General features: G+C 46.4%; 1 protein-coding gene across 1 annotated transcript in view; it reads left to right on the top strand.

The window, feature by feature from the left end:
* The window catches only part of LOC8024715 (protein VAC14 homolog), a 90784-nt gene extending 69731 nt beyond the window's left edge, over positions 1-21053 (top strand). Inside the window, 6 exon segments of the mRNA XM_029984440.4 lie at positions 4394-4568; positions 4657-4775; positions 7240-7319; positions 12345-12507; positions 14393-14517; positions 20904-21053. Of these exon segments, the coding sequence (XP_029840300.2) occupies positions 4394-4568; positions 4657-4775; positions 7240-7319; positions 12345-12507; positions 14393-14517; positions 20904-20956 (715 nt within the window). The 3' untranslated portion in view covers positions 20957-21053.
* The last annotated feature ends 5955 nt before the right edge of the window (positions 21054-27008 follow it).

The following is a 27008-nucleotide window of genomic DNA, read 5'->3' as shown; positions in this document are numbered from 1 at the left end:
GAGTGGCTCAGGACAGGAGCCTTTTGACGCTGCCAAACCACCAAACTGCAAGCCAAACCTGCTCGACAAGTGCCTTCGGAACGCTCTTGAACCGGTCGAATTTGGCCGGATCCTTTAGCCCATACATCCGCAGAGCCACCGCATACATTCGGGACCTTTCCATAACTCGCCGCTTCACAGAAATGCATGGCCCGCATCGGTGCCTGATCTCACTACCTCTCCTCTAGCTCACTTTAACCGAGGCAAACGGCTAATTCAAGGAAATGGCAGACGGGTGATGGAAAGCAGAGCACCGTTTCCGATGGTGATGGGCTGACACAGCTAGAAAGAGGTGTCCACGTTCTGACACTACGCATGATGCCCACCACGCTCGCGGCCAATGCGGACCAGCTCTCATCGAAATCGGGTCAAGTAACTGAAGAGGACCAGAAATAATCTCTTCGGGAGCCCGCATTAACTCATGAAGAATGTTTTACAAAGTTTTACTTTCATTTACATGGCATTCACTTGGAAACAAATTATTTCCGATGTGTCATGGCTACGTGTTCTGGCCAGAGACGGGAGCAGACCCTTGCATTTGCCTTTTTCGAAGCGCGCTTGCTCCCCATTGGTTAGGCCTATCTCGGAGCGGGACCCCTTTTTGGAAAGAGCGTTTCTTCTTTCGTTTGCACTCCAGTTAACTGTTCTATGCCATGCATTCAGGCGGTAGAATCCCACATAAAACACCCTTTCTGAAGCACTTCGAAATGCTGTATGCACTCCTATTGGGCCACTCACTGAAGCAGCAGGTGTGAAAGTTTGTGTTTTATATAGTTCCTAGCTAGCTCATCTGTGTTTGCTTATTCAACGTTCTCTGACTCTTTTGCTACGATGCCGGCGGCTAACGGTAGGAACTCGTATGCATTTGGTACTTGGAAGCGCAAGCTTGGAAAACCAAGTGGCATCGGAGAAGATCAACCTCGGAAAACGCTGCTCCGCCGTCCCCGAACCAGTCGCCGTTTCCCATTGCATCACCACTCAGAGATACGTACGGACTATGCTGGACCATCCATGCTTGTGTCACCTCTGCTGATCACTGACGTCCCTAGAGAGTACGAGTTGACGACGATTGAGTGAAAGATAATAAAGCTGAGGTGAGAAGAGTGTCCCGGAGAGCCGCCACTAGATCCCGAAAAGCCGCCACTAGGCCTAGCTGACGTTGGCGAACTTGAAGGCTACTGTAGTGTGCCCAAAATGTACTACTGGATCCTCCCTTACACTAAGAGAAAGTGTAAAAGGTGCCGTCCTCCGGAGGTTCATCGTTGTGCTTCCGAAGCGTTCAGGGTGATGTGGGAAGCACTATTTTAAGAGAAACATTGCTTGAACTTTCAAATGCATTTTTCTCGATTTGGCATTTTAAGCCTGTTTTCACTTTAAGAAGCCTATCATTTATTATTTTATCCACCCACACACCTGAAGTATTGGTTTTCTGGGGTGAAATTTACTGGAAAGCTTAGTAAGATACAGTTAGCCTTTGTTATAACGAAATTGCTTTTTTCAAATTATTGTTTTTATCGAAGTTGATCGTGGTCTCAACTGAAATGCACGCGTTCTGAACCGGATTATTTGAAGTGTATTGACAGCCGACCACGCTTATTGCGAAGGCTAAGGTGCCAAAAGCATGCAAGCCTACACAGAGGCGCACGCGAGACCTTTGCATTCTCTCCCCTTCTCCACCGAAGTAAATGGCAAACCGAGAAAACGGCAAACAAGTAAATTGAACAAGCGGGTGACTGTGGGCAGAGTGCCGCTTCCGATGCCGATGCGCTGACGGGGGCAGGTAGCAGCGAGAACAGCGTCCACATTCCAACGCTACTCATGGCACCCGCGGTTGACGCTGCCCAACTACTGTCAAGACCGGTTATAACGAAATAGCAGCTACAGCGAAGCCTTCATGATTTCCCATTCTCTTTTGCACTTCGTTATAACCGAAGTCGGTTATAATGAAATAGTGGGTATAGCGAAGTGATTTCCAATCCCCGTTGACTTCGTAATAACCGGTCTCGACAGTACCGTCGGAATTGGGTCAACGGAGCGGTGGAACCCGGAGGAGACCATTTCTCGTAAGTTTACATGATTAAGGTACTCCGCAAGTTTCATTGCAATAGACCTTTTCCACATACTTACGGCACCAGGCGGTGGCTGCATGAACTAAAAATAGAGGAAGTGACTTGGGCTACCAAACAATAATGGGAGCTACGCTACCAGTTTCTTCACTCTCTGAGCTGCGGCATGTGCGTGAGGGCACACGAGCCGCACAAAGATACGCACCCAAGGACTTTCATACTTCGTGATCAGCTTCGTAGGGAGTACCAGGGGGAACCCGCAAAAAACAAGGTAACCTAGCGAGCAACGATGGCGACGGTGGCAGTCAGGTGTGGCAGGAGGCAATCAGAAGCATGAGGCCTCATTCACACAGCCATTTTTTTACCCCATTCCAGCGATAGAACTGGGCAGCGTTCCTGCCGGGGGAGAGGGTTTTCGAACTGAAATCGGGCCGCCGTAGCCGAAATGAGCCGAACGACTGTGTTCTACGTCCCCGGCGCCGACTAAACGCGTCGACGGTGTACGTCGGCGCCCCGCCCCATTGAGGCATGACCAATCACAAAAAGGGAAAATTTCGCTCAGTCTGGCAGATTCTCAAAAGTTGGGTGACCATAGGCATGGCCGCGGGAGGGGGGCAGTCCGTACTCTATAGGAAGAGGTGGTGAAGGTGTGAAGAACTGGTGATTCCGGTGAAGCACAGGTTGCACAGCTGGCGACTATGGAGATTAGAGTTACAGCCGCCATTCTAGGTACCTTGTTCCTACGAAGTTGTTGACTGGTCGCGCGACCAACGGGACTTTAAAGAGGGGCATCCATGGCGTCCACCTAAACGTAATGTTTAGAGCGCAGCTCTTAGACGCACGTTTATGGCCTGAGTGGTGTTGCCATCGGCATAACCGTAACGTGTTGGCGTAACGCTTTTTCATGACGCGTGGGCGTCACAGTGACACATCGGCGTGTAGCTTTTTCGTGATGCGTCGGTGTCGCCATCGGCGTAATGCTTTTTCGTGATGTGTCGCCGTCGTTGTAGCCGTAACGCATCGGTGTAATGCTTTTTTGTTAAGCGTCGGCGTAACCGTAACGCTTTTTTCGTGACGCACCACCGTCGGCGTAGTCATAACGCTTCCGTGACACGTCGGAGTAGCCGTAACACATTGGCGTAACACTTTTCGTGATGCGTCGCCGACGGCATAGCCGTAACGCTTTTTCGTGACGCGTCGCCGTTCTTGTTGGCATAGCCGTAACGTGCAGCGGGAGGGAGGAGAGGGAGGGGGAGGGGGAGGAAGAGAAAGAGGGAGGAGCAAGAGAAGAGGGGGAGGAGGGCAGGAGCAGGGGGGAGTAGATGAGGAGTAGATAAGGAGGGAGGAGGAAAAGCATAATGTCCCCTCCGTACCCTCCCCTCCTCCAGAGCTGCGCTCTAATTCAGCATTTCAGGGAGTTGTAAACGTCTGTCATTTTTTCTTTCCGTCCACTTTTTTTGTGTAACAGAATTATATATACGCTGCAATTACGTGTTCTACCGGCTCATCGACAGCCTCCTTCCAAATTTCCTTGATTTCTCGCGCCGACTTCCGCTGCTTGGCATCGGGCACTCGCGCGTGCACAGAACGCTTCTCGGAAAAGGTCTATTGGTGAAGTACTTAACGAGTCTGACGTTTTCTTCGTAGTTCACGATTTGCATGAAATGTTGCTAACCACACCAACAGACATCACTGAAATAGTCTGCCAGATGTTGGGCCAAAATAAGTATTTTTCGCAACGATATTGAATTTACAATTTTGGTCCTCATAATCTTTATCTGAGTGAAAGTCTCTACTGGCAACATTGAAAAAGTGACTGTAGCGGAAGGCAGGGGTTCACTCCTTGGACTGTAGACTCAATACCCAACTGTGATTACAAGCAGTTTCATGGTGTCAAATGAATGTTTTGGAAGCTTGCTTCAGCACTCTCGCAGCAGCTTGAAAAAAATGCTCAGCATAGTAAATTTTTTAGACTTTCTGCTCGACTTGCTAGCCTGCCTTCCACCAACATCACGGCACTGAAAAGCGCGGGTATACTTGAATGTTGGTTTTGGCATCATTTTACTAGCCGATTTCACAATACTAAGTAGCATACCAGAAAGGATAAAGGCCGGTGATTCCTAAAATATAGTTAGTTGGAGTAGAGCAAAAAATTGCCGGAGTACTCTGGCCTAGTGGCCGTGGTTAGGCAGTGTTGCGGGCTCCTTGTGCGTCGCCGAGCGCTCAAAGCTACGGGACGCAGGGGGCATGGCACTGCCTGAAGGGTGTGTGTCTCTGCATGGTCCCAGGCAGCTGTGCATGCTGCTGAATGCAGAGGACATCTACCGGGCCATGGCGAGCATCCTGCAGGCCAAGGAGGACCTCCGCTTTGCGGCCCACATGGTGCAGACCCTCAACACGATCCTGCTCACCTCCACCGAGCTCTTTGAGCTGCGCAACCAGCTCAAGGACCTACGCACACAGGTGGGCGGACAGCGTTGGGCCACGAGGGATCGTCTATTTCTTGACAGGGGGCCATTGTTACATTACCGAGTGGTGGCTTCCCGTGCAGGAGAGCTGCTCCCTGTTTTGCTGCTTGTACAGGACTTGGTGTCACAACCCCGTGGCAACCATCTCCCTGTGCCTGCTGACACAGAACTACGAGCACGCCTGCCGTATGCTCCACCTCTTGTATCCTTTCTACTGTCAATTGCTGTTTCAGAGGTGACTAAGTGAGACCTCAACAGATTCGCTATGTTTCTTTGATGCTTTTCAAAGTTCAGTCTTGGCCCCTTTCATAACTATCGTGACCTGTGCACACAAAGCCTCTGCTGTTTTAACTTGGACTTTTAGTGAACATTCGAAAAGAACCTGTCTGGTAGGGTAAAAAAATAGCGTGGGTCAGAGAAGCTTTTTTAAATTTTTGCTTTAGGATAATGTAACTTCAGCTGATCATAATCAGTTTTTTTCTTTTCAAAACAATTATTAGTTTTAATGTTGCTTCTATAGTTTTGTGTTCAGAAGCAGAAACAATGACATAGGAAAGGTTTTTTGTGTATGCACTTAGGCACACTAAACATACATAACAATCATGGTGCAATAGCTCATTTTCCCCCCTGTGAAGTGTAGAGTGCCAGTATCTAGCCCAAAACTATAACTTTAGTTTTTCATTTAAAAAATAAAATAAAGACATCATTGAGGCTTCCCTTTAGAAGCCCTTTAGAAATTCATTTAAAGTTTGCAAAAACATAATTAAGATATTGCATTCTACATATATATTGGCACTCTGTGTATCCTCAAGATAATACATAAAAAAAAAAATTCATGATTGGAAAATTTGTAACATCAAAAGCTCGGTGCTCAAACTGTGAAGACAACCCAAAGTTGCAAAACGAGAAAAATGCATTTGAAAGCTCCAAAGATGTACCCATACCCTTAAAATGACGGCTGCAATTACACGAAATATGGCCGGAATGTAGTTAGGATGTCCAGCAAACATCCAGAGTCAATATACACGTCCCACACTATATGCTGCGGCTTTTCTGGCCCCCCTTGCGCCATGTGCCGTCAGACATGCTACATTAGCTGTTCGTTACATGTAGGCATTTCGGTTTTCACAAGGCTCTGGTTAGCAGTTTATGTGGCAATGGCATGGACTACCGTATTTACTCAAGTAATAGCTGCACCGTTTATGAAGAAGACCTAAGGGTTCGCTTTTGCGTGGAGCATGCAGCTTGCCAATCAGCGCGATCGGCAGCATGATTCCAGCGGTTTACAGGACAGAGATGACGTCTTCGCGCGAAGATACCGTCTGTGAAGATTGCATTTGTATGGAAAATCATGTTTGCGATCTAGTTATTCGCTATGTTATTTATGCACTAAGCGATGATTGGCTGTATACGTGTTCTGCACGAAAGCAGACGCAAAGGCCTTATTCATAAAGAGTGCGGCTATTACTCGAGTAAATACGGTATCTTGCTAGTGAAAGTCTTGTGGTACATTGGTGCTAGCAGGTCGCAGATTGCGCAGAAGCGCAGAAGTTGACGGCTTTCAAGCTCTGGAACGAAGAATAATCAACCCTACTCACTTGATGCTTATCTTTAGTTAAGATAAGTGCAGTGCACAGAAAGCTGGAGGTGGGGAGAACACAGGACAAGTGCTGAACTAACAACTGAACTTTTATAACTGTGTTCTTGTCTTCGTCTTTCTGTGTGCTGTACTTACCTTAAAGGGCAACTCCAATCAACATCTTTGAATTTGGGATTATGACTGTTTTTAGCTAAAGCAAGCTAAAGCACCCCCCCGCCGCTCTCGCGGTGGGTGGGCCACGAGAGCAGGGGATGCGAGGGTGTCTCGGCGGGCCGTCGCCCCGGGTGCCGCTGTCCCTTAGTAATGCCACTGGCGTCATTTGCTACCGCCCTAGGGTAAAGTCTATTCCCGTTGTATAAGTTTCCGTACATGTACCCCTTTGGGTAAGATGTCACGTCAAAAGGTTTATTGCTTGGCTCGACTGACGGTCGGGGGGCTTCGGTCGAGGGCTTCAGGGACCCCGAAGAGTCCACAGACCCCCATTTGAGAACCCCTGGTCTACACTATCGAAACTTAAACAAAGCAAAAAGAAACTTGCCAACAAAAGAAACAATTTCTGTCTGCATTGATGTAGAGCAGGGGTTCTCAAACTGGGTTCCATAACTTCTATGGACTGAGCCATGGATTGAGTTGTTGTTACGTACAAAGCAACCTCGCCCTTTGCACTAATCTGTGTAGTACCTATATATTTTACATTGTGCCCCAGATTAACCTTTCTGCCTCCTTATTCTGTCTATAGCCCTCCATTTTGTCTTATTTTGTCAGTGTGATTAACTCTTTTTGACACTCTAAACACCTTTATTGCCCAGCATTATCGGTTGGCAACAAGGTAGGGGGGGATTTTTGGGACTTTTTGAGGCTTGCTGGGGTTCCCTGGGACGAAAAAGTATCCGAAACCCTGATCTAGGGAGTTGACTGTTCCCTATTCTGCAGATGCAATATTTTCATTGCTACCTTTAGCACAGCAACAGTTGGACTGCTCTTTCCATTGTTAAATGGCATTGATTTCTGAGAATGTCCTATGCTTTCCAGTGTTTTTATTTCCTTAGCTCGCATCAATGCACAGCAGCGACATTGAAGTGACTGTGGACTTCCTGACGGAGATAGACAAGCTCGTCCAACTCATTGAGTCGCCAATCTTTACTTGTGAGTGACCCAGACCTGCCCATCTTTCTCAGTGTAAACCTTGGAGGTGAAGCATCTCTGTGTACTTGATGCAATGACCGCCAGAGGTTGAAGCTGCTAAATGTTTACTGAGTGGAATTCAAAAGGGAGCTGAAGCACTCTCTAACAACAACCGAGTTAGAAGCGGCCATCTATGCACCAACTCATGTTTACAAACAAACCGGAGCACCCCTAGCGGACGCCACCGACGCCGCCCATGCGCGATGGGGGTGTGGGCAAGAAGCTCGCCGTCACCCATAAACAAACCAATTGGAATGGGATGTTGTCGGCGTTGGTGTGAGTCCCCGCGATCTTTTTCGCGTTGGAATTATTGATTCTACGTCTTCCTGGCAAAGTCTGACTACTTGAGCGGCCTCAGCGAAAATAATGAGGCTCGTTACACCGCAGTGCACTTGGCGTGAATAATGTAACAGGTGGCGATTCATTCCACGTGGAAGCCGCAGAATGGGTGCCAAAGCCTGATTCACATTGTAAGTACCGTATTTACTCGACTCTAGGCCGGCATCGATTGTAGGCCGACCCCTCAAAGCGGCAAAGACGAAAAAAAAAAAAATAATAATCCTCGATTCTAGGTTGATCAGAAAGGAATGGGAAAACACCATAAATTAAACACAGAATGGCATTTATTTCCGATATACACGAACTCAACTCTCCTACGTCACGCCGCGGTGGTGGCGTGCCGGACGCACTTCCGGTCTGGGGCGGTGGGCAGAAGTCGCCGTGCCAGACATGCATTCCTGTGTTCCTTTGGAAGAAACGAGACAAAAAAACTGCCTTCTCGTCAAAATGCTGCGATGGGGGCTGTACCAAGAGTCTAGAAAGGTTTGAAGATCCGTTTTCATGTGTTTTTGCCCCCTCCGTTCGTCCGAGGACGTGGATAGTAGCCGGGAATAGGGCAAACCAGACGCTATTGAACTACGATTGCTTGTGCGGGCAACACTTTGTGGTCGTTAAATGTATTTGCTTTGTTCCAGCAGGAACGAGAAAATCCTCCAAGTTGTCCGGACCACCCAAGGGTCCCAGTGCGTCTTCAGATTCGCACGGCCGGCTGATCGTTCGAACTTTCCTCTGCTCTTTCAAACTTGTCTGCGTTTTGTCGTCTGCTCGTTGAAACAAAAGCAGCCCGTAGACCAAACTTTGACCGGGTGATTGCTATAAGAAGTAATTGAAGGCCCCAAAAGACTTAAGGGGGGACACTACCCAAAAAAGTAAATTTTTGAACCACTTGTCTGATTTAAATTATATTTACAGGGCTTGTTTCTGTTGATGTCGATAACATTTCTGCCAATTTTTGTTAACCTGGGTGAAGTACAAAAAAAACTGCAAACGTTCAAAGACGAAAGTGGGCGTGTCTGCTTAGGAAAACTATTGTTTTGAAATTACTTATAAATTTGTTGTTTTCATGTGTTACACTGCATTAGGACAGTTCAGAGCAGATAACTATGGAGCTATATTTCTATGTTATACCATCTTTCATGACAAAAAAGCCACATAAACACAAATACAGTTTTTTAGATTTCCATCCTTTGTCCAAACTTTTAGTTCTTAAGCATGAAAAATGACAAAAATAAAAAATACAAGCTCATAGTTATCTTCCCCTTAAAATTTCACCCCAGAAACACTCACAAAAATGAATCCAAGTTGCGTAATAACAAAACGATAGTTTTCCTAAAGTGAAATTTATGCCAAAAAGTGGAATGGAGAAAAATGCGTTCAAAGTGCTCCAACCTCTACCTTTTCTTTAGCATCAGTGGACCGAAAATAATTTATAAAAAATTAACTATGCAGTGTAAACTAATGAAACTTTCTGGCAATACTCTCTAGATGTTGGTGGATGTAAATATGACATTTTTCAAAATCAACTTTTTTTGCAGAAATTGTTTTTTCTGGGTAGTGTCCCCCCTTAAGTAGGCTCCGTGTAAACAGTAGATGTTGATTCATTGGTACCGTTGGCCGTCACCGACTTGTTAAGCTTGCTCTGTTCCCGCTTCTGATTTTCAGTATCGACGTCGATCATCGCCGCTACCTTCTACACTTTTGCAACACGAGCGACGTCGCTACCGACAATAGCTGGAAGAATCTCATCATGGTTTTGGCGTCCATTCTGCGGCGTTCATGCGAATGAATCGCCGCACGTCAAATTATTTACGGAAAGTTTAGCGGCGTAACGAGCCTGGATAATTTCGCTTAGGCGATTAAAAGTGGTAAGACATTGCGATGGACGTAGAATCGACAATTCCAGCGCGAAAAAGAGTATGCAGACTCACACAGACGCCGACAACGTTACATTCGAGTGGTCTGTTGGCGTGGGACGCGGTGCTTCTTACCCGTACCCCATTACGCATGCGTTCGAAGTGTCGTCTGCTCTTTCAAACTTGGCTGCTTTTTGTTGTCACCTCATTGAAACGACAGCGGCCCGTAAACCAAACGTTGACCCGGTAATTGCGATAAGAACTAAGTGCAGGCCTCAAAACACTTTTGAAGGTTGTTGGGGTAAGTAGGCTAAGTGTAAACAGATACAAGAAGATGTTGATCATTATTGTTACCCGTGGCCATCACCGACTTGTAATGCCCAATTCTACTTGCGGTTTTCAGTATCGACGTCCACCATCTCAGCTACGGTCCACGCTTTTGCAGTCCGAGCAACGTCGCGTCTGAAAACAGCGAGCAAAATCTGATTGTGGGAGTCAGGCTTTAGCGCCCATTCTGCAGCGTCCACGTGAAATGAATCGCCGCACGTCACGTTATTCACGGAAAGTTTTGCCTCGTTAGTTTTGCTGAAGCCGCTCAAGTAGTCAGACATTGTTAGGAGGACGTAGAATCAACAATTCCAACGCGAAAAAGAGCACGGGGACTCCCACCGATGCCGACAAAAACGAAATTCACTGGTTTGTTTATGGGCGACCTCGGGGTTCTTGCCCACCATCCACCGCGCATGCGCGGCGCCGGTGGCGTCCGCTAGGGGCGGTCCGGTTTGTTTGTAAACATGAGTTGGTGTATACAATACTAGATCGGCCACTAAGCCGACGGGGGTGTTAGCGGTTCATGTTCGCGTTTTCAAATTCGGGGTCGCCGGCTGCTGCTGTTTTGGTTGTTTTCGTGCACCAAAAGTTTTCTAAAACATGAAGCCGTGCAACTCTGCGGCCACGAATAGATACGGCAGTTTCGGTTTGGGTAGCTGGCATTCCTGCGAAGTGGTGTAGGCGTGAGCCGCATCCTCGTTTCTAGACCGACACCCGAGTTACGATCTTAATTTTTTTATAAAAACTATCAGCCTAGATTTGAGTAAATACAGTAGGTTCTGCTCGCTATTTTTAGTCATGACGTTGCTCGGGCTGCAAAAGCCTGAACCGTAACTGAGATGTTGACGTCGATACTGAAAATCGCAAGCAGAATTGGACTGAATGAATCAGGCATAACAAGTCTGTGATGGCCACTGGCGACAATTATCAACATCTCCTTTTATTTAATGTTTACACCGAGCCTACTTACCCGAAGCAACGTTCAAACTTAAATGTCTTTTGAGGTGTGCACTTCTTATCGCAATTACCGGGTCAACATCCGGTCTATGGGCCGCTGTCGTTTGAACGAGCAGACGACAAGCAGAAACGTTTGAAAGAGCAAACGACAGCTTAAACGAGGAGGCGGCCGTTTGAATGTGATGAAGCACTGAACGTAGTCCACAGGTGGTTCGTGCAACTTGACGGTCTTCCCGCGTTCATGTTGGAACAAAACAAATAAATCCGACGATGACAAGTATCCGTGAATTCAAAGTGCTTTCCGCCCAAGCAGTCGTGGTCCGACGCCGTCTGTTTTTCCTTTTTAACGGCCCCTGTTCACATTCTCGGACGAACCGAGCAGGCAGAAAACGCATGAAAACTTTTTGCTGACGCATTGTTGTCATTTGCATTGTTGAGGTACTGAGAGCTCGTCAAGCCACGTAAGAGTGGCTTTTTTCCTTGGTGCCGCATCGCTCATGATGGAAAATAAACAATGCTTTAGTGCAAAATGTAAAGAAAACTGTGGATTATTTTTAATATGCCTACATTGAAACTTGCACAGTATATTTGAAGAAAAGAAACCTTTTTAGCTTTTCTTTAAGTTTGCATGCTTTAAGATGTAGGCTCGGGTGAGTTGCTGATTCAACAGCAGAAAAGGACTAGGACACGGTGGGGAGATGGACAAAGGAAGAAACTAAGGGCACCGAGTTACTACTCTTATATATTCGTCTTCTTCTGCTTCGCGAGGAATAAGTAGAACAAAAATTTTTCCACTAAGCCTCCGTGCTTGTGTACAATCCTGGTCGTGCTTCCCACAGTCCTCATTTTTGGAGGGAACCAACATCGTTGGCACCTATCCGTGTGTATATTGTCTTTTTCTACGATTCTTGTTTGAGCATTGGTAGTGTGGGGCATAAAAAGACATAAAATTTGATACAATGGCACTATGTCAATGTGTTCTGATGGGTGAGGCATGATCTGCTGCCCTTCACTTTCCCCAGACGGTGCTTATTATACTTAAGAGAGCTCAGTTTACGAGGTACTATTTCTCGTGAAGGAGTAGGGGATGAATATACAGAGAGTTGGGTCGGTGCCCTCTTGTCTTTTGTTCGTCTACCTCTTGTTTCCTCATTCTTTCAATCTTTTGCAGTGCTGCATCCTAAGAAGGGTATTCAATTATCAACCGATGTATTTCCTTCAACTTGAAAGGTCCTTTAACCCTCCGACGGTCGTCGCCATACTTGTACGGCTCTGATTACAGATTTGGAAGTGCCCTCCTAAACGCAAAGCTGCGCGCGTCGCAGGAGGTGTTGGTATTTATTTCGTCTTTGGCGAGCTATAAACGTCATATTGACGCCGTGTTGGGCTTTGCTGGGCTATTTGTAGTTTTCACTTTGGGCTCACTTGGCACACCGGCCACTCCGCCAAAGGGCCAATAGGAGCACACCGCATGTTTAGAACATTTCTTGGTTTTCATCGGGTGCAGACCTGCGGCTGCAGCTGCTGGACACGCCGCGCAACTCGTTCCTGGTGAAGTCCCTGTACGGGCTGCTCATGCTGCTGCCCCAGAGCGAGGCCTTCCACACCCTGCGCACGCGGCTCGCCTGCGTGCCCCACGCGCAGCTTTTTCCCACCCAGGAACAGCAGACGTAAGCGGAGTGCCGTGCCGCTTCTCGTTGGATTTCCCAGTGCCTTGATGATGGGACACAACAGTCTCAGAATGAACTTCCTTTGCAAAAGCAATTTTAGAGCACAGCTCTTGGGAGCCCGTTTCCGAATTGAGTGGCCTCGCCGTCGGCGTAACCACGCGTTGCATTATGGGACGTTTCCCATAACGACAACCCCCATGTGACACCGCATGTGACATCACGTGATTGAATGCGACGGCACATGAAATTTATTGGAAAAATTTCTCCACTAAATTTAGCGGGGAAATGTTTGCTAAATTTCCCGCTAAATGGGAGGGGAGCAGGAGAGGATGAGGGGAGGGTGCGGAGGGGGAGGGGGAGCATACCCTCCCCTCCATACCCTCCCCTCCTCTTCCTCAAGAGCTGCGCTCTAATTCGGCATTACAGAGAATTGTAAACGTCGTTCATTTTTTAGCAGAATATTTATGTTTTAGCAGAATGTAGCTACATGCTATTGTGAGTTTGCATTGCTTGCACCCATTGTCAGATTGTCTCTGGTGGCCCGTATGGTTTGCCAAGACCCACTTTAAACTTAACCTTTTGTAGCATAGTGTGCAGTATGTCCAGAACAACAAAGAGAGAGTTGTTTCATTTTTAGGCATTTGGTGGTACAGTCCTTATGCCTTGTGTGTTTTTTTCTAGGTGCAGTCGGGGACAAAAGTCCCCAGGACGTGCGAGCTGTGGCTGAAACACATTGCTCTGCCATCTGCCGGCGGGTCGCCTGGTTTCGAGATCACATAAAAGCGCATGCGCGTCCTACTATGCCTGCAAACATGTGTGTTTTCCCGCTCTTCTGCGGCACAGCACCTAACTCGGAATCGGGCGCGTGGTATACCGCCTCGGAGATAGTGCTTGCAGCTTACGAGCGTCTGTTACACATTCTGAAGCTCCAGATATTGCCTGGGGCATTGCACCGCATTTCGCCGTGTCAGCGCACCTTGCTTGATAACCAGTTCAGCTTATCGTTCAGTTGAGCGGCTGTGACTTCTTGCTTGATAGGTGCCATGTCAGTAAGCGCTATCTCCGAGGCGGTACCACGCGCCCGATTCCGAGTTAGGCGCCGCGCCGCAGAAGAGTGGGAAAGCGCACATGTTGGCAGGCACAGTAGGACGCGCATGCGCTTTTCTGTGATCTCGAAACCAGGCGACCCGCTGGCAGATGGCAGAGCAATGCGTTTCAGTCGCAGCTCGCGTGTCCTGGAGACTTTTGTCCCCGACTGTACATAAGTAAAGGTCTTCATATATAGTCGGTGGGTGTAAGATGCACCTAGTAATGTGATGCAAAATCCTACTTATCAAGTCTGAAATGTACAAAATACAGACTCAATGTCTATATTCTGTTAATCGTGTGACAACATCAGCGTAATGGTGGTCACATGCATAATGTCACAAGACACCACAATGGAAAGTGACATCACACGACACTGATTCATCACTAATCTGGTCACGTAACATGGCTATAACACTTATAGTTGTCAAGTGGTTACTTAATCGTGGCATTGGTCATCACGTGTAACCTATTTTTATCTGGAGATCATGTGACACCACAGCAGCTGTAACGACATTCAAGCTGCTTTGCTGGCACAAGGATAGAGCATCAAACTACGTAGCAAGAGGTCAGGGGTTCGATTCCCGACGAGGGGGAAGCGTTTTTCGCTTCGAAGAGCCCTGGTGGGCACCGCGGAAACTCGTGTAATCATGTTTCGTAACAACTTTCCGTTGCTCCCTAGACTGAAACCAGCTCATAAGATGGCTTCTTGGGCGCCTATTGTCTTTCACTCGCCCAGCGAAATATTACTCGGCAGGTGCTCACGAGTGTTTTTCCATCTTCCTTCCATGTCTTCAAGATCCACCACCCCCGAGGCCCCGCAGAGCGACTCGTACAAGTCGAAGATTGACTTCCAGGAGCTTTTGGACCACTTCGAGCAAGTCCAAGAGTGCCACAAGAAGTCCAAGCCTGCCACCAGGCTGAGTGAGAGGACTGACCACCCCGGTGGCACAAGCTAGTCCGCCTAGTCGACCAGCAAGTTTCCTCTTGGCACAGCTCCCAGACGCGTCCAATGTTTTCATGCCCTTTTTATGGCAAAGAGGTGTAGAAAAATTGTTGCCGTAGTATGTTTTTAAAATTTTTATACTTGACGAATGTTGCGGGGAGTGGGTCTTAATTTTAGCTCCATTTCCAGCTATTCCATTTAATGGGGAGCTGTACGGGGAGGGCGCGACGTCCTTTTCGAAGTTGGTGTCGGAAGACTTACACGAGGCATGAGGGAAGCATATTATATTGATAGATGGAGATGTTTTTTTATTTGTTTTTTAGATCTGAACATGAAAATTAGGTTCCATCTTTTTACGGGAAAAGGGAAGAAATGAATTTTCTGCCAATTTTTCATTTTATCCTATGAACTGATGGGGCCCGAAAACCTTACTTGCAAGGCTCATTGACACAACAAATTTTTACAAAATATCATACGAGGTATCTGAGTTTAATTCATACAAATCTGTTTTTTAAAATATCCACGAAAGGTAGAATGATGCGGTCTGTGCGGGTGAGTTATACGGTCGTGACAAGTGGAAAACGCAAATGAAAAGATTACCATTTGCCTTTTCAAAACGATGGCGTTGCACCTGTTGCATGAGGGAAGACTTTAAGTCGCCCCGCACTTACCACATGCTTGAAATCTTCCTAAAATTTATTGATTTAGTGGTTTTAGATGACGCTCAGCAAGTTTATAATCGGAACAATATGCTTATTTTCACTAATTGAAAAGTTAATTAACTCTTTGCTGACAAATGTTGCCTACAGGCAACAAACCACATACTGTTGAGACCGGTTATAGCAAAGTCAGTTACGGTATAACAAAATAGCGGCTACAGCAAAGCGATCTTGATTTCCCATTTCCTTTTGCATGTCGTTATAACCGAAGTCGGTTATAATGAAATAGCGGATACAATGTAGACCGCATATAACGTATGTCACGGGAGTCGCAAAACTCCGCACTATAAGCGGTACCGCGCCATAACCAAAACATCAATTTTTCAGGCCAAAATACATGCCATGAGACAACTTACCTTTGTAAAACAATTTATTTTATGTTAGATGAAAAATAAACCTTAGTCTGAGGAAAGCCCTCATTTTACCAGACTAGTACACTTCTCTCTAAAGTGTGTCACACATTTTGAAAGAAATGAGTGACTTTGGCCTGGCGCAGCCTTTTAACGGCGTTGAGGACGACCTGGTCTTCGACAACGCTAAGGCATTTGAACACCTCGTCACCGAAGGTGTTCAAGCTGGTTCAGACATCTGCAACGAGCGCTTTATCTATGACTGTGTCCATTGCAACCGGAGCGACCGGAACGACTGTTCTGCGCCGCGTGTACGCACACCTGCAACCACTGCAACAAGTGCAGCGGGTCGTCAGCACAGCGACTGCCTCTACGCCGCTGTCAGCTGTCTCAGCGTTGCCTCTAAAAAGGGGACGCACTGCCATTCAATGCCGTAACAGTATATAGACAGACAGTTTTCTATAGCCTAAAGCTTTATTATTATTATTAATTTTTTCATGATAGGCTTTCAGGGTACAGTGGATGAAAAAAAACAAAAGAAAAACATGCAGTACGTCGTTTTGGACGATCACAACTCTAATACATGACTTCGCCAATAGTACAAATCTCGCTACACGCCTTTTCTATGATTATAAAAGACGATGTAATCTTAGCAACGTAAAAATATGATTTTGTGATCGGATAGACATTGCTAGCATTCAGGATGGTTACCACTAATCACTTTTCTCCGGTGATGAAAACGCGTGAAAATTTGCATCCTTTATACGGTATGCACCAGTAATACCTTGAACTTGAGCACACGCCTGAAATGCTCCAAATAAGAAATCCAGGCAATGCTCAAGGACACAAATGCTTAGGAAGCACCACTGTAGTCGAAGTAAACAAACACAACGACACGGGTGTTTCTGCCGTCTTGAGAGTGCCGCCACGACATCGCCGCACGAGTAGGTGGATCTTCCCTTCTAGTATGTGCTGGGTTATTGTAGCGAAACACGACTAAAATTCACAGTCAAGGGTAGCGCTTTTACGCAGAACGATGAGCTTCCACCACGCCATCCACGTCGGCGGTCACCACCGACGCTATGTTTGCAGGTAGAACAAGCCGGCACGCGACCGGCATGCAGCGTGCGCAACCAGTTCTCCTCGACCTACGATTGGTCTGTCGTTGTGGTTGTTTCGGTTGTTTCCAACGCAGCGGGGGAAAGTTGGGCTCACTCCAACTCCTTTTGTCGTGAACGACACGTGCGTGCGTCCCTTCGTCGCTATGACAACTGATGGTTGCAGACCCTTGCAACAGTCGTTTCGGTTGTTCCAGTCGCTGCGGTCGCTACGGACGCATGTGTTTGGACGCGCCGCTTTCTCTTTGCTTTTCCTCGCTTCTTCGAGCAACGTCCTTGCCATCTTTGCCCCTGCGAGTGGCGAGTGCCGCTTGCGGCTAGCGCCGTTATCTAGTGATCTAGTGCCACAGAGGGAAGCGTGCTTGCTGCGCCGGTCAGCTGGCGGGGTCGGCGGGTTGTTCCAGAAACCGCACTATAACCGGTATTTCCCCTCGCGTGCCTGCATTTTAAGCGGTATGTAATTACATGGAGTTGTATGGGAGGTGAACCGGTGGTTGAAAAAAGCCACGTTATACCCGGTTCTGCACTATAATGGTTACATTGTAAATGGTCTACAGTGAAACCCGTTTAGAACGAACTGACATTCAGCGAATTATTGTCGATATCGAACTTACGGAAAATTTAAATAAAAATGCATGTAAAAAGTACTTTTTATAACGAACAACATATTGGGTATATCAAACTTCTTCCCCCCCGGGAAGGCTTCCAAAAACGTGCAAACAATCGTCTTCTAGCCTGTCCCCTTCCCCTTAAAAAAAATCTAGGAAAGAAAGAAAATTGCAAAACCTCAAGTCGTGAACAAAATTGACAAAAAAAAACGATTCAGAAGGGGAGAAAGCTAAAAAAAGAAACGCTGCACGCATGCACAGAAAAAAAAAATCTTCCTCCCAAAGCGGTTGCCTACAAAGAAAAGTGATTAAAAAAAAGAGATAAGCTAAAAAAAAAAAAAAACTGCACGCGTGCAAAAAAAACAAAAAAACAATCTGGGCTTTGTTAAAGGTGGAAGCGAAGAGATGAGAGAGAAAGTGAAGCTGTTGCCTTACAACGAACGCATCGTGGAAGTTCGTTGTAAATGTTTTTTGCTATATTGAACTACTTGCTATATCGAACTGATCGTAGCGTTTCCTGCTGTTCGTTATAAATCGGTTTGGCTGTCTACTGTATAACGAATTGATTTCCGATTCCTGTTGACTTAGTTATAACCGGTCTCGACAGAAATAATTTTGTTTATTTAACAGTTTCGGGTTTATCATGTTGTCTTGACGATTGAAACTACAGCGCCATCTAGTGAAAAATACGCAAATAGCTGACGAGAAAAAGAAATTGGGCGCGCAAGTACACGGCAATTGAGACCGGCGGAATGCCAAAAAATATGGGCAAGTGTTGTCTTCTTGCGACTAATAAATTACGATAGGGAACCATTCTACTTGAGGCTATCATATACACAAATATTAAGTTAATATTGACATTTTATAGTGATCCATAGAGGTTACGCAAGGTTTTTGCCTTTTGTTTTTGCCTGTTTCTTTTGCCTGTTTTCTGTTGTCTCCCACAGGCAACAAGGTCTTTGCCTTGTTGGCAACAGGCAACAGGCAAAAACAAGGTTTTTGCCTGTTGTCTCCCACAGGCAACAAGGTCATAACTTGCAAGTTTTATCTTACAGTTCTTGTTATTTCAGCTCTGTTCTTTTATTTGACCTTGTTAAACATTAATATCTTAAAAAGTAAATGTTTTAAGAATTGTTTTTGCATATCTTGTCAGTAAAGGGTTAACATATGTTAGTTAAAGGGCAACTCCGGCCAAAATTCAAAATCAAATAAATTACTGGTATCGCTGTAGTGACACAAAATACGACCCCAGCCAAAATATTGCGTCTGGGGGACGCCGCATTCTCAACTAATGCCGATAATAAAAAAGCAACCCGCTGCGAGCTGCTGCTCTTTAGCGGGTGGCCAGCTGATCGCTAAAGCAACATTGTTTCGTGACGCCAGTATCATTCTCTTTTTTTTTTTCTCTGGTCTGGGCGTTGCGCGGAGTGCGCTTCTTTGAGCCGCTACCACCGCTACTTTGGCTTGTGATTGGCGTGTTTAGCCGTTGCTTTCATCTGTAGCCCGTGTAGCTTCGGTATAGCCTTTTGTTTATTTGCTTGTGAGGACTCCAAGACAAGCGACTCGGTGCGCCCAAGACTGCCGAACTGTTCCTCGAAAGATGCCGAGTACAACTTGTAGCACTGTGGGCTGCTTAAACAACCCGCTGCACAACCCGGAGGTGCTTTTTCACAAGTTTCCAACGGACCGGAAATCGGAAAAGGTGTGGGTGAACGCTGTTCGACGAGTGGATTTTGGACTTCGGCCTTTACGCGCCCAAGGAAAAAAGAATGAAAAACGGATGTGTACAGCCCAGCACACGTCTGTTCGGGCACCGTGGCCCACGCCGGAGAGCCTAAAAGCTTTGTGTCTGTGACTGACCCGCAGCGCGAAAGCGAGAGGGCCCCCAGTACTAGTACGTCACTGTCAGCGTGGCGTAGAGCAACGCCGCTCCATCCACGCAGCCCCGATGACAATTTAGACCTAGCGATGAGTACGGAAGATCGTAGGCACGGCGACAGCCGCCGAGTACGGCACCGAACGAGTTCACTCGTTTTCCAGTCGCTAGCTTTTGGGTATACTAGCGACGAGTACGGCATAGCGCAGGCACGGCGGCGGCCGCCGAGTATGGCACCGAACGAGTTCACGTGTTTTCCAGTCGGTAGCTTTTGAATATACGCACTAACTTGCTACATATGCTGGATAATTACCACATATACAGAATTAAAACAAAATCAGCTTACCTCCTATCTCGACGGCTAGCGCAACGGAGGTAGGTGCCGCTCGGCCTGCATACTCGTTGAACGAGAACGATCCTTACGTCACGTTCACATAGCAGCTGATTTCCAGTGTTGCCGGGGCCTCGAGCGGCTAGTTTCGGTTTTGTTGGCCGCGCCCCAAACAACACTTTGAGGCGTCGATATCTTTGAAACTACGCACAATAACGAGAAAAAATTTACACCTTGCAATTCAGGGACGCGGACGGCACTAAAAACAGTCATAATCCCAAATCGAAAGTATGAACCGGAGTTGCCCTTTAATTTTTCAACTTATTGTGACGATTAGCCACCTGTAATACGTCCTCCTGGCCGTATAACTCCACCTGCACAGACCACATTATTCTGCCTTTGACAGATTTTTCAGTATAAATATATTTGAATTAAAAGTAAGCACCCTGTATATACTATATACCTTTTTTTTTGGTATTTCAATTAAAATTATTTTTGGTGGGATATAACATTTTTAATAAAGTATACGAAAAGAAAACTTTTTTATTTGTTTGGCATTTAAAAATATTTTTTTATGTGTCTTTTCACTTATAGTGCTGCGCCCGAGCCGAACTGTTCCTATGAAGTTTGAGTAAATGCTCCACACCAGATGTGATTTAACCCGAATTGCTTGTTTACCACTATTAGGTAAAATTACATTTTACGTGAAAGAGTTACATCCTCTCTCTAAGCGGTGGCAATAAACTACTGTTCATTCACAGTTGCATAAAATGATGCTTTTGATTTTGTGATTGTCAGAACACTTTCATGTTTCCAGTGAATGTGCTTCCTTAAAAAAGCTTTAAAAAAAACGGCAAAACAAAAATCTTTGTTTTTGTTTGAATTTTTAGATAGGATTGGTATGTTACTAAAAGTACTTCCCTCGAAAAAAGTTCTCTTGCAACATTTTTGTTTGTAGACATTAACTTAGTATTGCGACATGCTTATGTTTGGTGCTTTGTTCGGAACAATGTGCCGAAATTCCGGAATCGCTCCTTACTCGAAATGAGGCTTACAACGCAAATATTGCACTCAATTTTTTTTGGGGGGAAAGGGGGGCGGGGTCTTAAATTTTGTTTTATGACGCATGTCCTACCCCAGGACATAACAGAAAACGTTTTCTGGGACTTCAGTGTCCCTTTGAAGTTGGCATTATTCTTGCAGATGGCGTCGCTTAAAAACAGGCTGACTTGATATGTACATGTAGGTTTTTCAACTAAACCACGAAATGGTTTCGGTGTCAAGGTGATTGCGTGTATCTGTTGTGCAAGACTGGTGCTCTTGCCTCCGGAAGCTGACAGGATGCTCTCTCTGTCTCTTCAGATCAACTGTTGCGGCTTAGCGGTGTCTCGGATTCCGTGCAGGCGGCTTGCTAGGCGGCTTCGTTTGATTCTCGGCATGCACCATCTTTGGCTACTTTAGTCGTGTACATACCTTTAATTTATATGTCTGATTAAAAATTAATTGCTCATATTACGGTGTTGTTGCCAGTGTCTGAATGCTGATTATTCTGCAAAGTAGGTCGGTCTCACTTCAACAGATGATCATTAGGGTCACCGAAAGTGGTGCTTGATTACCCACTTACGCATAGGGTTCTTCGATTTCGGGTTTCTATTTTCATTTTCATGGTTGTGACATCATTTTCTGGACAGAGGAATTTTTTTTTTTTTCTAATTTGACGACACGTTATTAAAAAAATTGTTTTATATTTTTTATAACTGTTTTAGACTGTGACTCTAAATAGAAAAGCAAAAACAAAAGAAAATCGAGGTTCAGCCTGATGGCTCCAACAGGAAAATGGGCAAAACCCATTGAAGACTTTGGCAGCTTTGAACCCCTAAACTAAGATGCACAAAAGAGGAAGGACAGCCCTAAGCAAGGACTCGCAGAGGACAATGGGGACACAACCCTTGGAATAAGATTAAACTTGGCCAACGTTAATATAGGCGTTGACAAAAATAAAACCCGAAAACGAAGAACCCTATTGATGCACGTCAGTGCCACCGTAAGTAATGCACGGGACCTTTTTTGCGCTTGGTGAGCTTTTTTTTCTTTTTTTTTGGTTCAATCATTTTGGTAAGTTGCATAATCAAGTTTTTTTATTCTGCAAGTTATAATTTCTTATTAGGGTTTATAATGTTGCTAACAGTCTGGAGCCCGCCATTTTCCTTTGACATTCCTGTGAGTTTTTGAAGAAGCTCTGGTTCAAACTTGGTCTGTAATGTTGCCAAAGGGTCACTGACAGGGTATTTATGCTCGCCAAGGTTTTTATTTATACATGACATATGAGAGCCAACTACCCAAAACACAATTTAAGGCTTGAAATTCGTTTCACGTGCCATTCTCTTTGGTATAGATAAACGTGCCAAATATAATCAAATTTGTGGGTATTGAAGGCACATACTCCATAATAAAAATTTTAAAAAATGTGATACCCATTTTTTGTGGCTTCTAAAAAAACAACAAAAGTGTTGATTAAAAAATTAAAAAAACTAGTAGTAGTACTAGAAGTAGTGGTAGTAGTAAACTTTATTTTGTCCGAGCTGGGGTTTAGAGAGGAGGGGAGTGGGAGGGCCCGTCCATTTCTTCCTAAGGCGGCGGCCAGACCTTGGGCTTTGGTGGCGTCTTCGGCCATCTGGAGGACCCGGAGTTGGAGATCCGGGTCTGAGCTAAGCAGTGCAATCTCCCACTGCTCAAGGGTGGTAATGGGAAGGGGAGATAATGAGCTGGTGCATTTTCGGGTACTTATCAGGGGGCTTGCCCACATGATGTGGTGAAGATCGGCCCTACCTGCACATAATTTACAATCTGCTGTATATAGGTAGCCCGGGATAGAGGTGACTGTGCATTACTGGGTTTGGGAATGTGTGTGTTTGTAAAAGGTGCCAAGTAACTAATTGCTTTTTATCTAAGCTTTTGTGAGCGGCGGGGTAATGCCCCCTGCCCCGTCTGTAGTATTGTAGGATTTCCTTGCAGAACACCATTCGGTCCCTACCTGAACGACGAAGGGATTCGAGCTGCTCATCGTGAGAGGTTGTCGTGCCACCGTGGATGGCCAATCCTCGGGCTGCACTGTGATCAGCCTCGTTTCCCGGGAGATAGGAGTGTACCGGTGCCCAAGCGAGTTATGTCCATCTGCGCCGGGTTTTGGGTACCTGGGCTAGAATTTTGAGGGCTTCGAGCGAAATGCGCCCTTTCACGAAGTTTTGTATGGCTGTCTGAGTTGCTGACTATGAATTCGGTTGAAGATGAGTCATACACCAAGGTGATTGCGACTTCCTCCTCGACCTCTGGCGATGTTGTAATGACTGAGCTTGCAGCGATGGTTTGATTTTGTTGATCAAGTACAGCCACTACCATGGCGTCTCAATCACGATACTCGGCCGCGTCTACGTAGGCCATGTCTTTAGAACTTTCAAAGTGCTTCTGTAAGGCTCTGGCTCTTTCCTTTCTGCGCTCTTGGTTGTGCAAAGGTTGGGTGTTCTTAAATAATGGTGGGGTCTGTATGTGTTTTCTGAGCTCTATGGGAATGTCCCGCTTTCGTTCGAATTGGGTGTTGTATGTAATCCCGAGTAATTGGAGAATGTGTTGCCCCGTCGAGGACTATGAGAGCCTTTCAAGTTCGGCATTTCTTTGGGCTTCTATGAGCTCGTCAAGAGTACTGTGTATTCCTAGAGCCTCAAACTTTTCGTTTGCGGTGGTAATAGGTGACCGGCGTTTGGCAGCAGCCTCGAAGCACTCTGGGTATTATTCACTTCCGGTTCGTAGCTAGCAGCCGACGCAGCCCCATGACAGCTATGGAAGCGTGTGCGGGTGTTGAAACCCGATCAATCCGGGCCACCTTCCTCTGCTGCTGGGTGACTTACGCACTTCTGAACGTCTCAAGTTACTTCTACGCATATGTTAAGTAGCAATCGGTACGCAGAAGCATCGAGAACGGCCACGAAAGCGCAGAGCGAGTGCGGCCGGTGGCAAGCTGCACTCGCACCGCGCTTTCCGGATCTTCGCGTGAAAACTCAGGTTAGATGTTTCGTTTTCCTTTTAAGCCAGCGTTTTTCATTTGGATTCTGTTTATTTTTGATGGTTACGTTAGATCACATCACCGACTGAAATAGGCGCGAATGTAAGCCGTGGGACGCGGCCAGCTGAAATGCCCGATCGGAGGTCTGGCGTACTTTTCTTTTTTCGTTAGAACACCTGAGTCTGGGTAAGAAAATCTTCAGGCAACCAAAAGTTGAAGACAGGGAAAGAAGTCGGTCAGACGGGCGTTTCAAACTCAGATAATATGTTTTCTCGCGCGATTGAAACGCCACTTCCGTACAAAAGTTAGTTTCGACGATATCTGACTATGTGACAATCCTTGCTTTTTAACACTCACGCGTTTTTGGTACTTCAACTAAGTAGTCCCCCGTGAACTACCATAACCCTCCCCCCCCCCCCCCCCCCCCCCTTCCCGCACGTTATTTTTAATGATGTCGAGTAAGAAAGCATGCACAAACGAACACCGATTTTGATATGAGCTACGCAGGGTCGTACTACCGCTTTATTATCCGTCAATATGAAGGTGCTGCCCATTTGCTTTTGTTTCTTTATATTAAAAAAAGCTGACCTGTCCTTTTGTTTATTTATATTGTAGCAAGCCACCCATTCATGCCGCTTCGCGGGAACAGTCTGCGGCGGCTCATCTCAGAAAATGTTAATCCGAGCTGTCGATGTAACGATTAAACGGCCTGGCGATGGCACTGTATGTCGACGAAACGTCGTCCCATGAACTGATTGCCTGCGAGATAGCATCCCGCGTTCTCGCGGGTGCCTTGTACGACAAGCAGTGCTCACCCCTTCGCGGATTAATCGAGACCTTTTGGGTGGGTGCCAAAAGACTGTTAGAGATCATTATTTCCCGCGGCCCCTACCTGAAGAAAGAGAGAACACGTTGTACTGGCCTGTAACAATATTGACCGCGCATAAACGGTCACCGACGTTTGTCTGTCACAGGTCATCTCGCTGCATCACCCATCGTTGCTTCCATGCTTTGTTTCACGGGGACTGGAACATCTTATGCCCTCTCTGGCTTGCGTTAGAACAACGTACCGCGGAGCTGGGAACAATTTTTACCGCGAATACAGCGCGGCTACCTCGCCTAGAAGGGCTCTCGATGCAGCTGGACGAACCACGACCGGCGCCGGACGAACCGGAAGCGCGAAGTCATGTGGTGCCTCGCTTCGGATGACGAAACTTCCGGCTCAAACGCCGGTCACCTATTGGGAGGTGTAGAGCCTGCTTATAGGCTCTTTGTAACATTCATTTTGTAACGTTCATCATTCTTTAGTTGCAGGAAAGGGGTAGCGAAGACTATTCTGCTTATGATGAAAGCCTGTACCAGTCTGAGTATATTAGTTTCTTTTATGCCATGGTGTCGGTTGGTGACGCGCGAAATGTATCTTGTCATTTGATGAACGTGCGAGTCTATGGACTGTATCACTTCATTGTTGTGTCCATTGGACTGTATTCTGAGTCCAAGGATCCTGATGCTCAATATTATTGGAATGCCCTGTCCATTACATCTGAGTGTGATTTGAGGGGGTATGGAGACATTTTTCTACTATTCTGCACATAGGTCTATACCAGGGGTGGCCAAGCTGAGGCTCTTCGCGTGTTAAAGTGCGGCTCGCGGCTCCCTCCCCTACCCCCTCCTCCCTGCCGGTCACACGAGCACTTCCCCAAAAAGAGAAATGGAACGCGTTTTAAATCAAAAGGCAGGTTACGGTTTGGTAGCCTTGTGCTAGTGCTACTTTACGTACAGTTGGACTGCTTTTGACTCTGATGGTTTGAAAGTAGTCTGAGTTTTGTTTATTGTTCCAGACATAAGTTGCCCCCCCCCCCCCCCCCCGCGGCTCTTGGAAGTTTCGTGGTTTTGTTTGCCGCTCTCAGGCCGGGTCAGCCTGGCCACCCCTGGTTTATACGTAGTTACTCTGACTTTTGCGGGGATCAGGAGAGTCCTCTAGGTGTTACGTATTCGTTGACGACATTGATTGGCGGTTTGTAAAGTTTCCTGGATTTCTCCGTCGCTCCCTACAATTAGAGTGTGACGGCATCTGTATATAAGCTATGCTGTAATTTAGGGATTTTGGCTAGCTTGCTTAGCAATCCTAGCATGGCCATATTAAAGAGGTAGGGAGACAGGAGCGAGCCTTGGGGTGTCCCTCTATTCCCAAGCGAAATGCTCTCCCAGGTTACGCCACCGACGGTGGTAGTGGCTGTCCTGTCTGTAAAAAAGTCTTTGATATAATTGTATTCTCTGAAGCCAATTCCTCGTTTGTTTGGCTGGGTTAGGATGGTTAGAACGCTTTGGTTAGATCAAGGCCAAGAACGTGGTGAACGCTTTGGTTAGATCAAGGCCAAGAACGGCCCGGATATCGAGTTCTGAGCTGTGATCACCGTCTATTATCTAGTGCTTAATTTGAAGCATAATATCCTGCATGGACAACTTGGGCCTGAATGTAATCACCGTGTGAGAATACAGGTCATGGTCTTCCATGTTTAAGTGGTAACTTTTTTTTTAGCGGCGCAATTTTTTGGGTAAATTTAGTGGAAAAATTTTCCCGCTAAATTAAGCGGAAAAATTTGCCCGCTAAGTTTAGCGAAAAATATTCCTCGCTAAATTTAGCGGAAAAATGTCCCCGCTAAATTTAGCAGGAATTTTTTTTCCCGCTATTTTTAGCGGGAAAACGTCCCATAATGCAACGCGCGGTCACAGTGTCGCCGGCGGCAACGCCGCTCAACCCACAAACGGGCGCCGCACTGCGCTTAAAAAAACAAAAATAATAACGCGGTCGGAGGGTAGCCACGTGATTTCCGGCAGCTGCCCCTTCAAATTTCTTCTTCCCTAGTCCAATTTCGGTTTTGATCAGTGGCGGCTTTTGACTATTAAAAATCTATGTCGCGCTGTAGCAAAATATTGATTGGGTAGACTGATACCATGTTTAATCGCCTAGCAAAAAATAAACATTTCAGGGGGGTGTCGGTATCTCTCTAAAGATGTTATGACACGAAAAGTAAACGGATAGATTATTGTTGAAATGAAATGCTCATAGGCTACATAGTATATACACCAAGTTACGCGATTTTTAGGGCTCTGGTAATTGCAATACTCAATTTACAAATTTTTATCATTTTCATTTGGCGACCAGGCAACACTGCCCAAGTTAGTCACACCATGGTGTCCATAAACCACGTGACCATGAACGCTCTCACTAGGCACCCCTGATCGCCCAAGCTCTCCTTGCCGCGGTACGATCAAAACGGCTTACTCAACTCGGTAATCCGAACGCTAATCTCGCTCTCACCCCCGGCCCGTTGACCTTCCACCCTGCATGCGCCTGCGAGATATTCTCGGACAACGGTGACCACGGCGAGTTCGTCCGTAAC

Source organism: Ixodes scapularis, unplaced genomic scaffold (genome assembly GCF_016920785.2).
Source record: "Ixodes scapularis isolate PalLabHiFi unplaced genomic scaffold, ASM1692078v2 PGA_scaffold0__279_contigs__length_252992795, whole genome shotgun sequence".
Classification (NCBI taxonomy): domain Eukaryota; kingdom Metazoa; phylum Arthropoda; class Arachnida; order Ixodida; family Ixodidae; genus Ixodes; species Ixodes scapularis.
The sequence above is the reverse complement of the archived record's forward strand: the minus strand, read 5'-3'. Positions and strand labels throughout refer to the sequence as shown.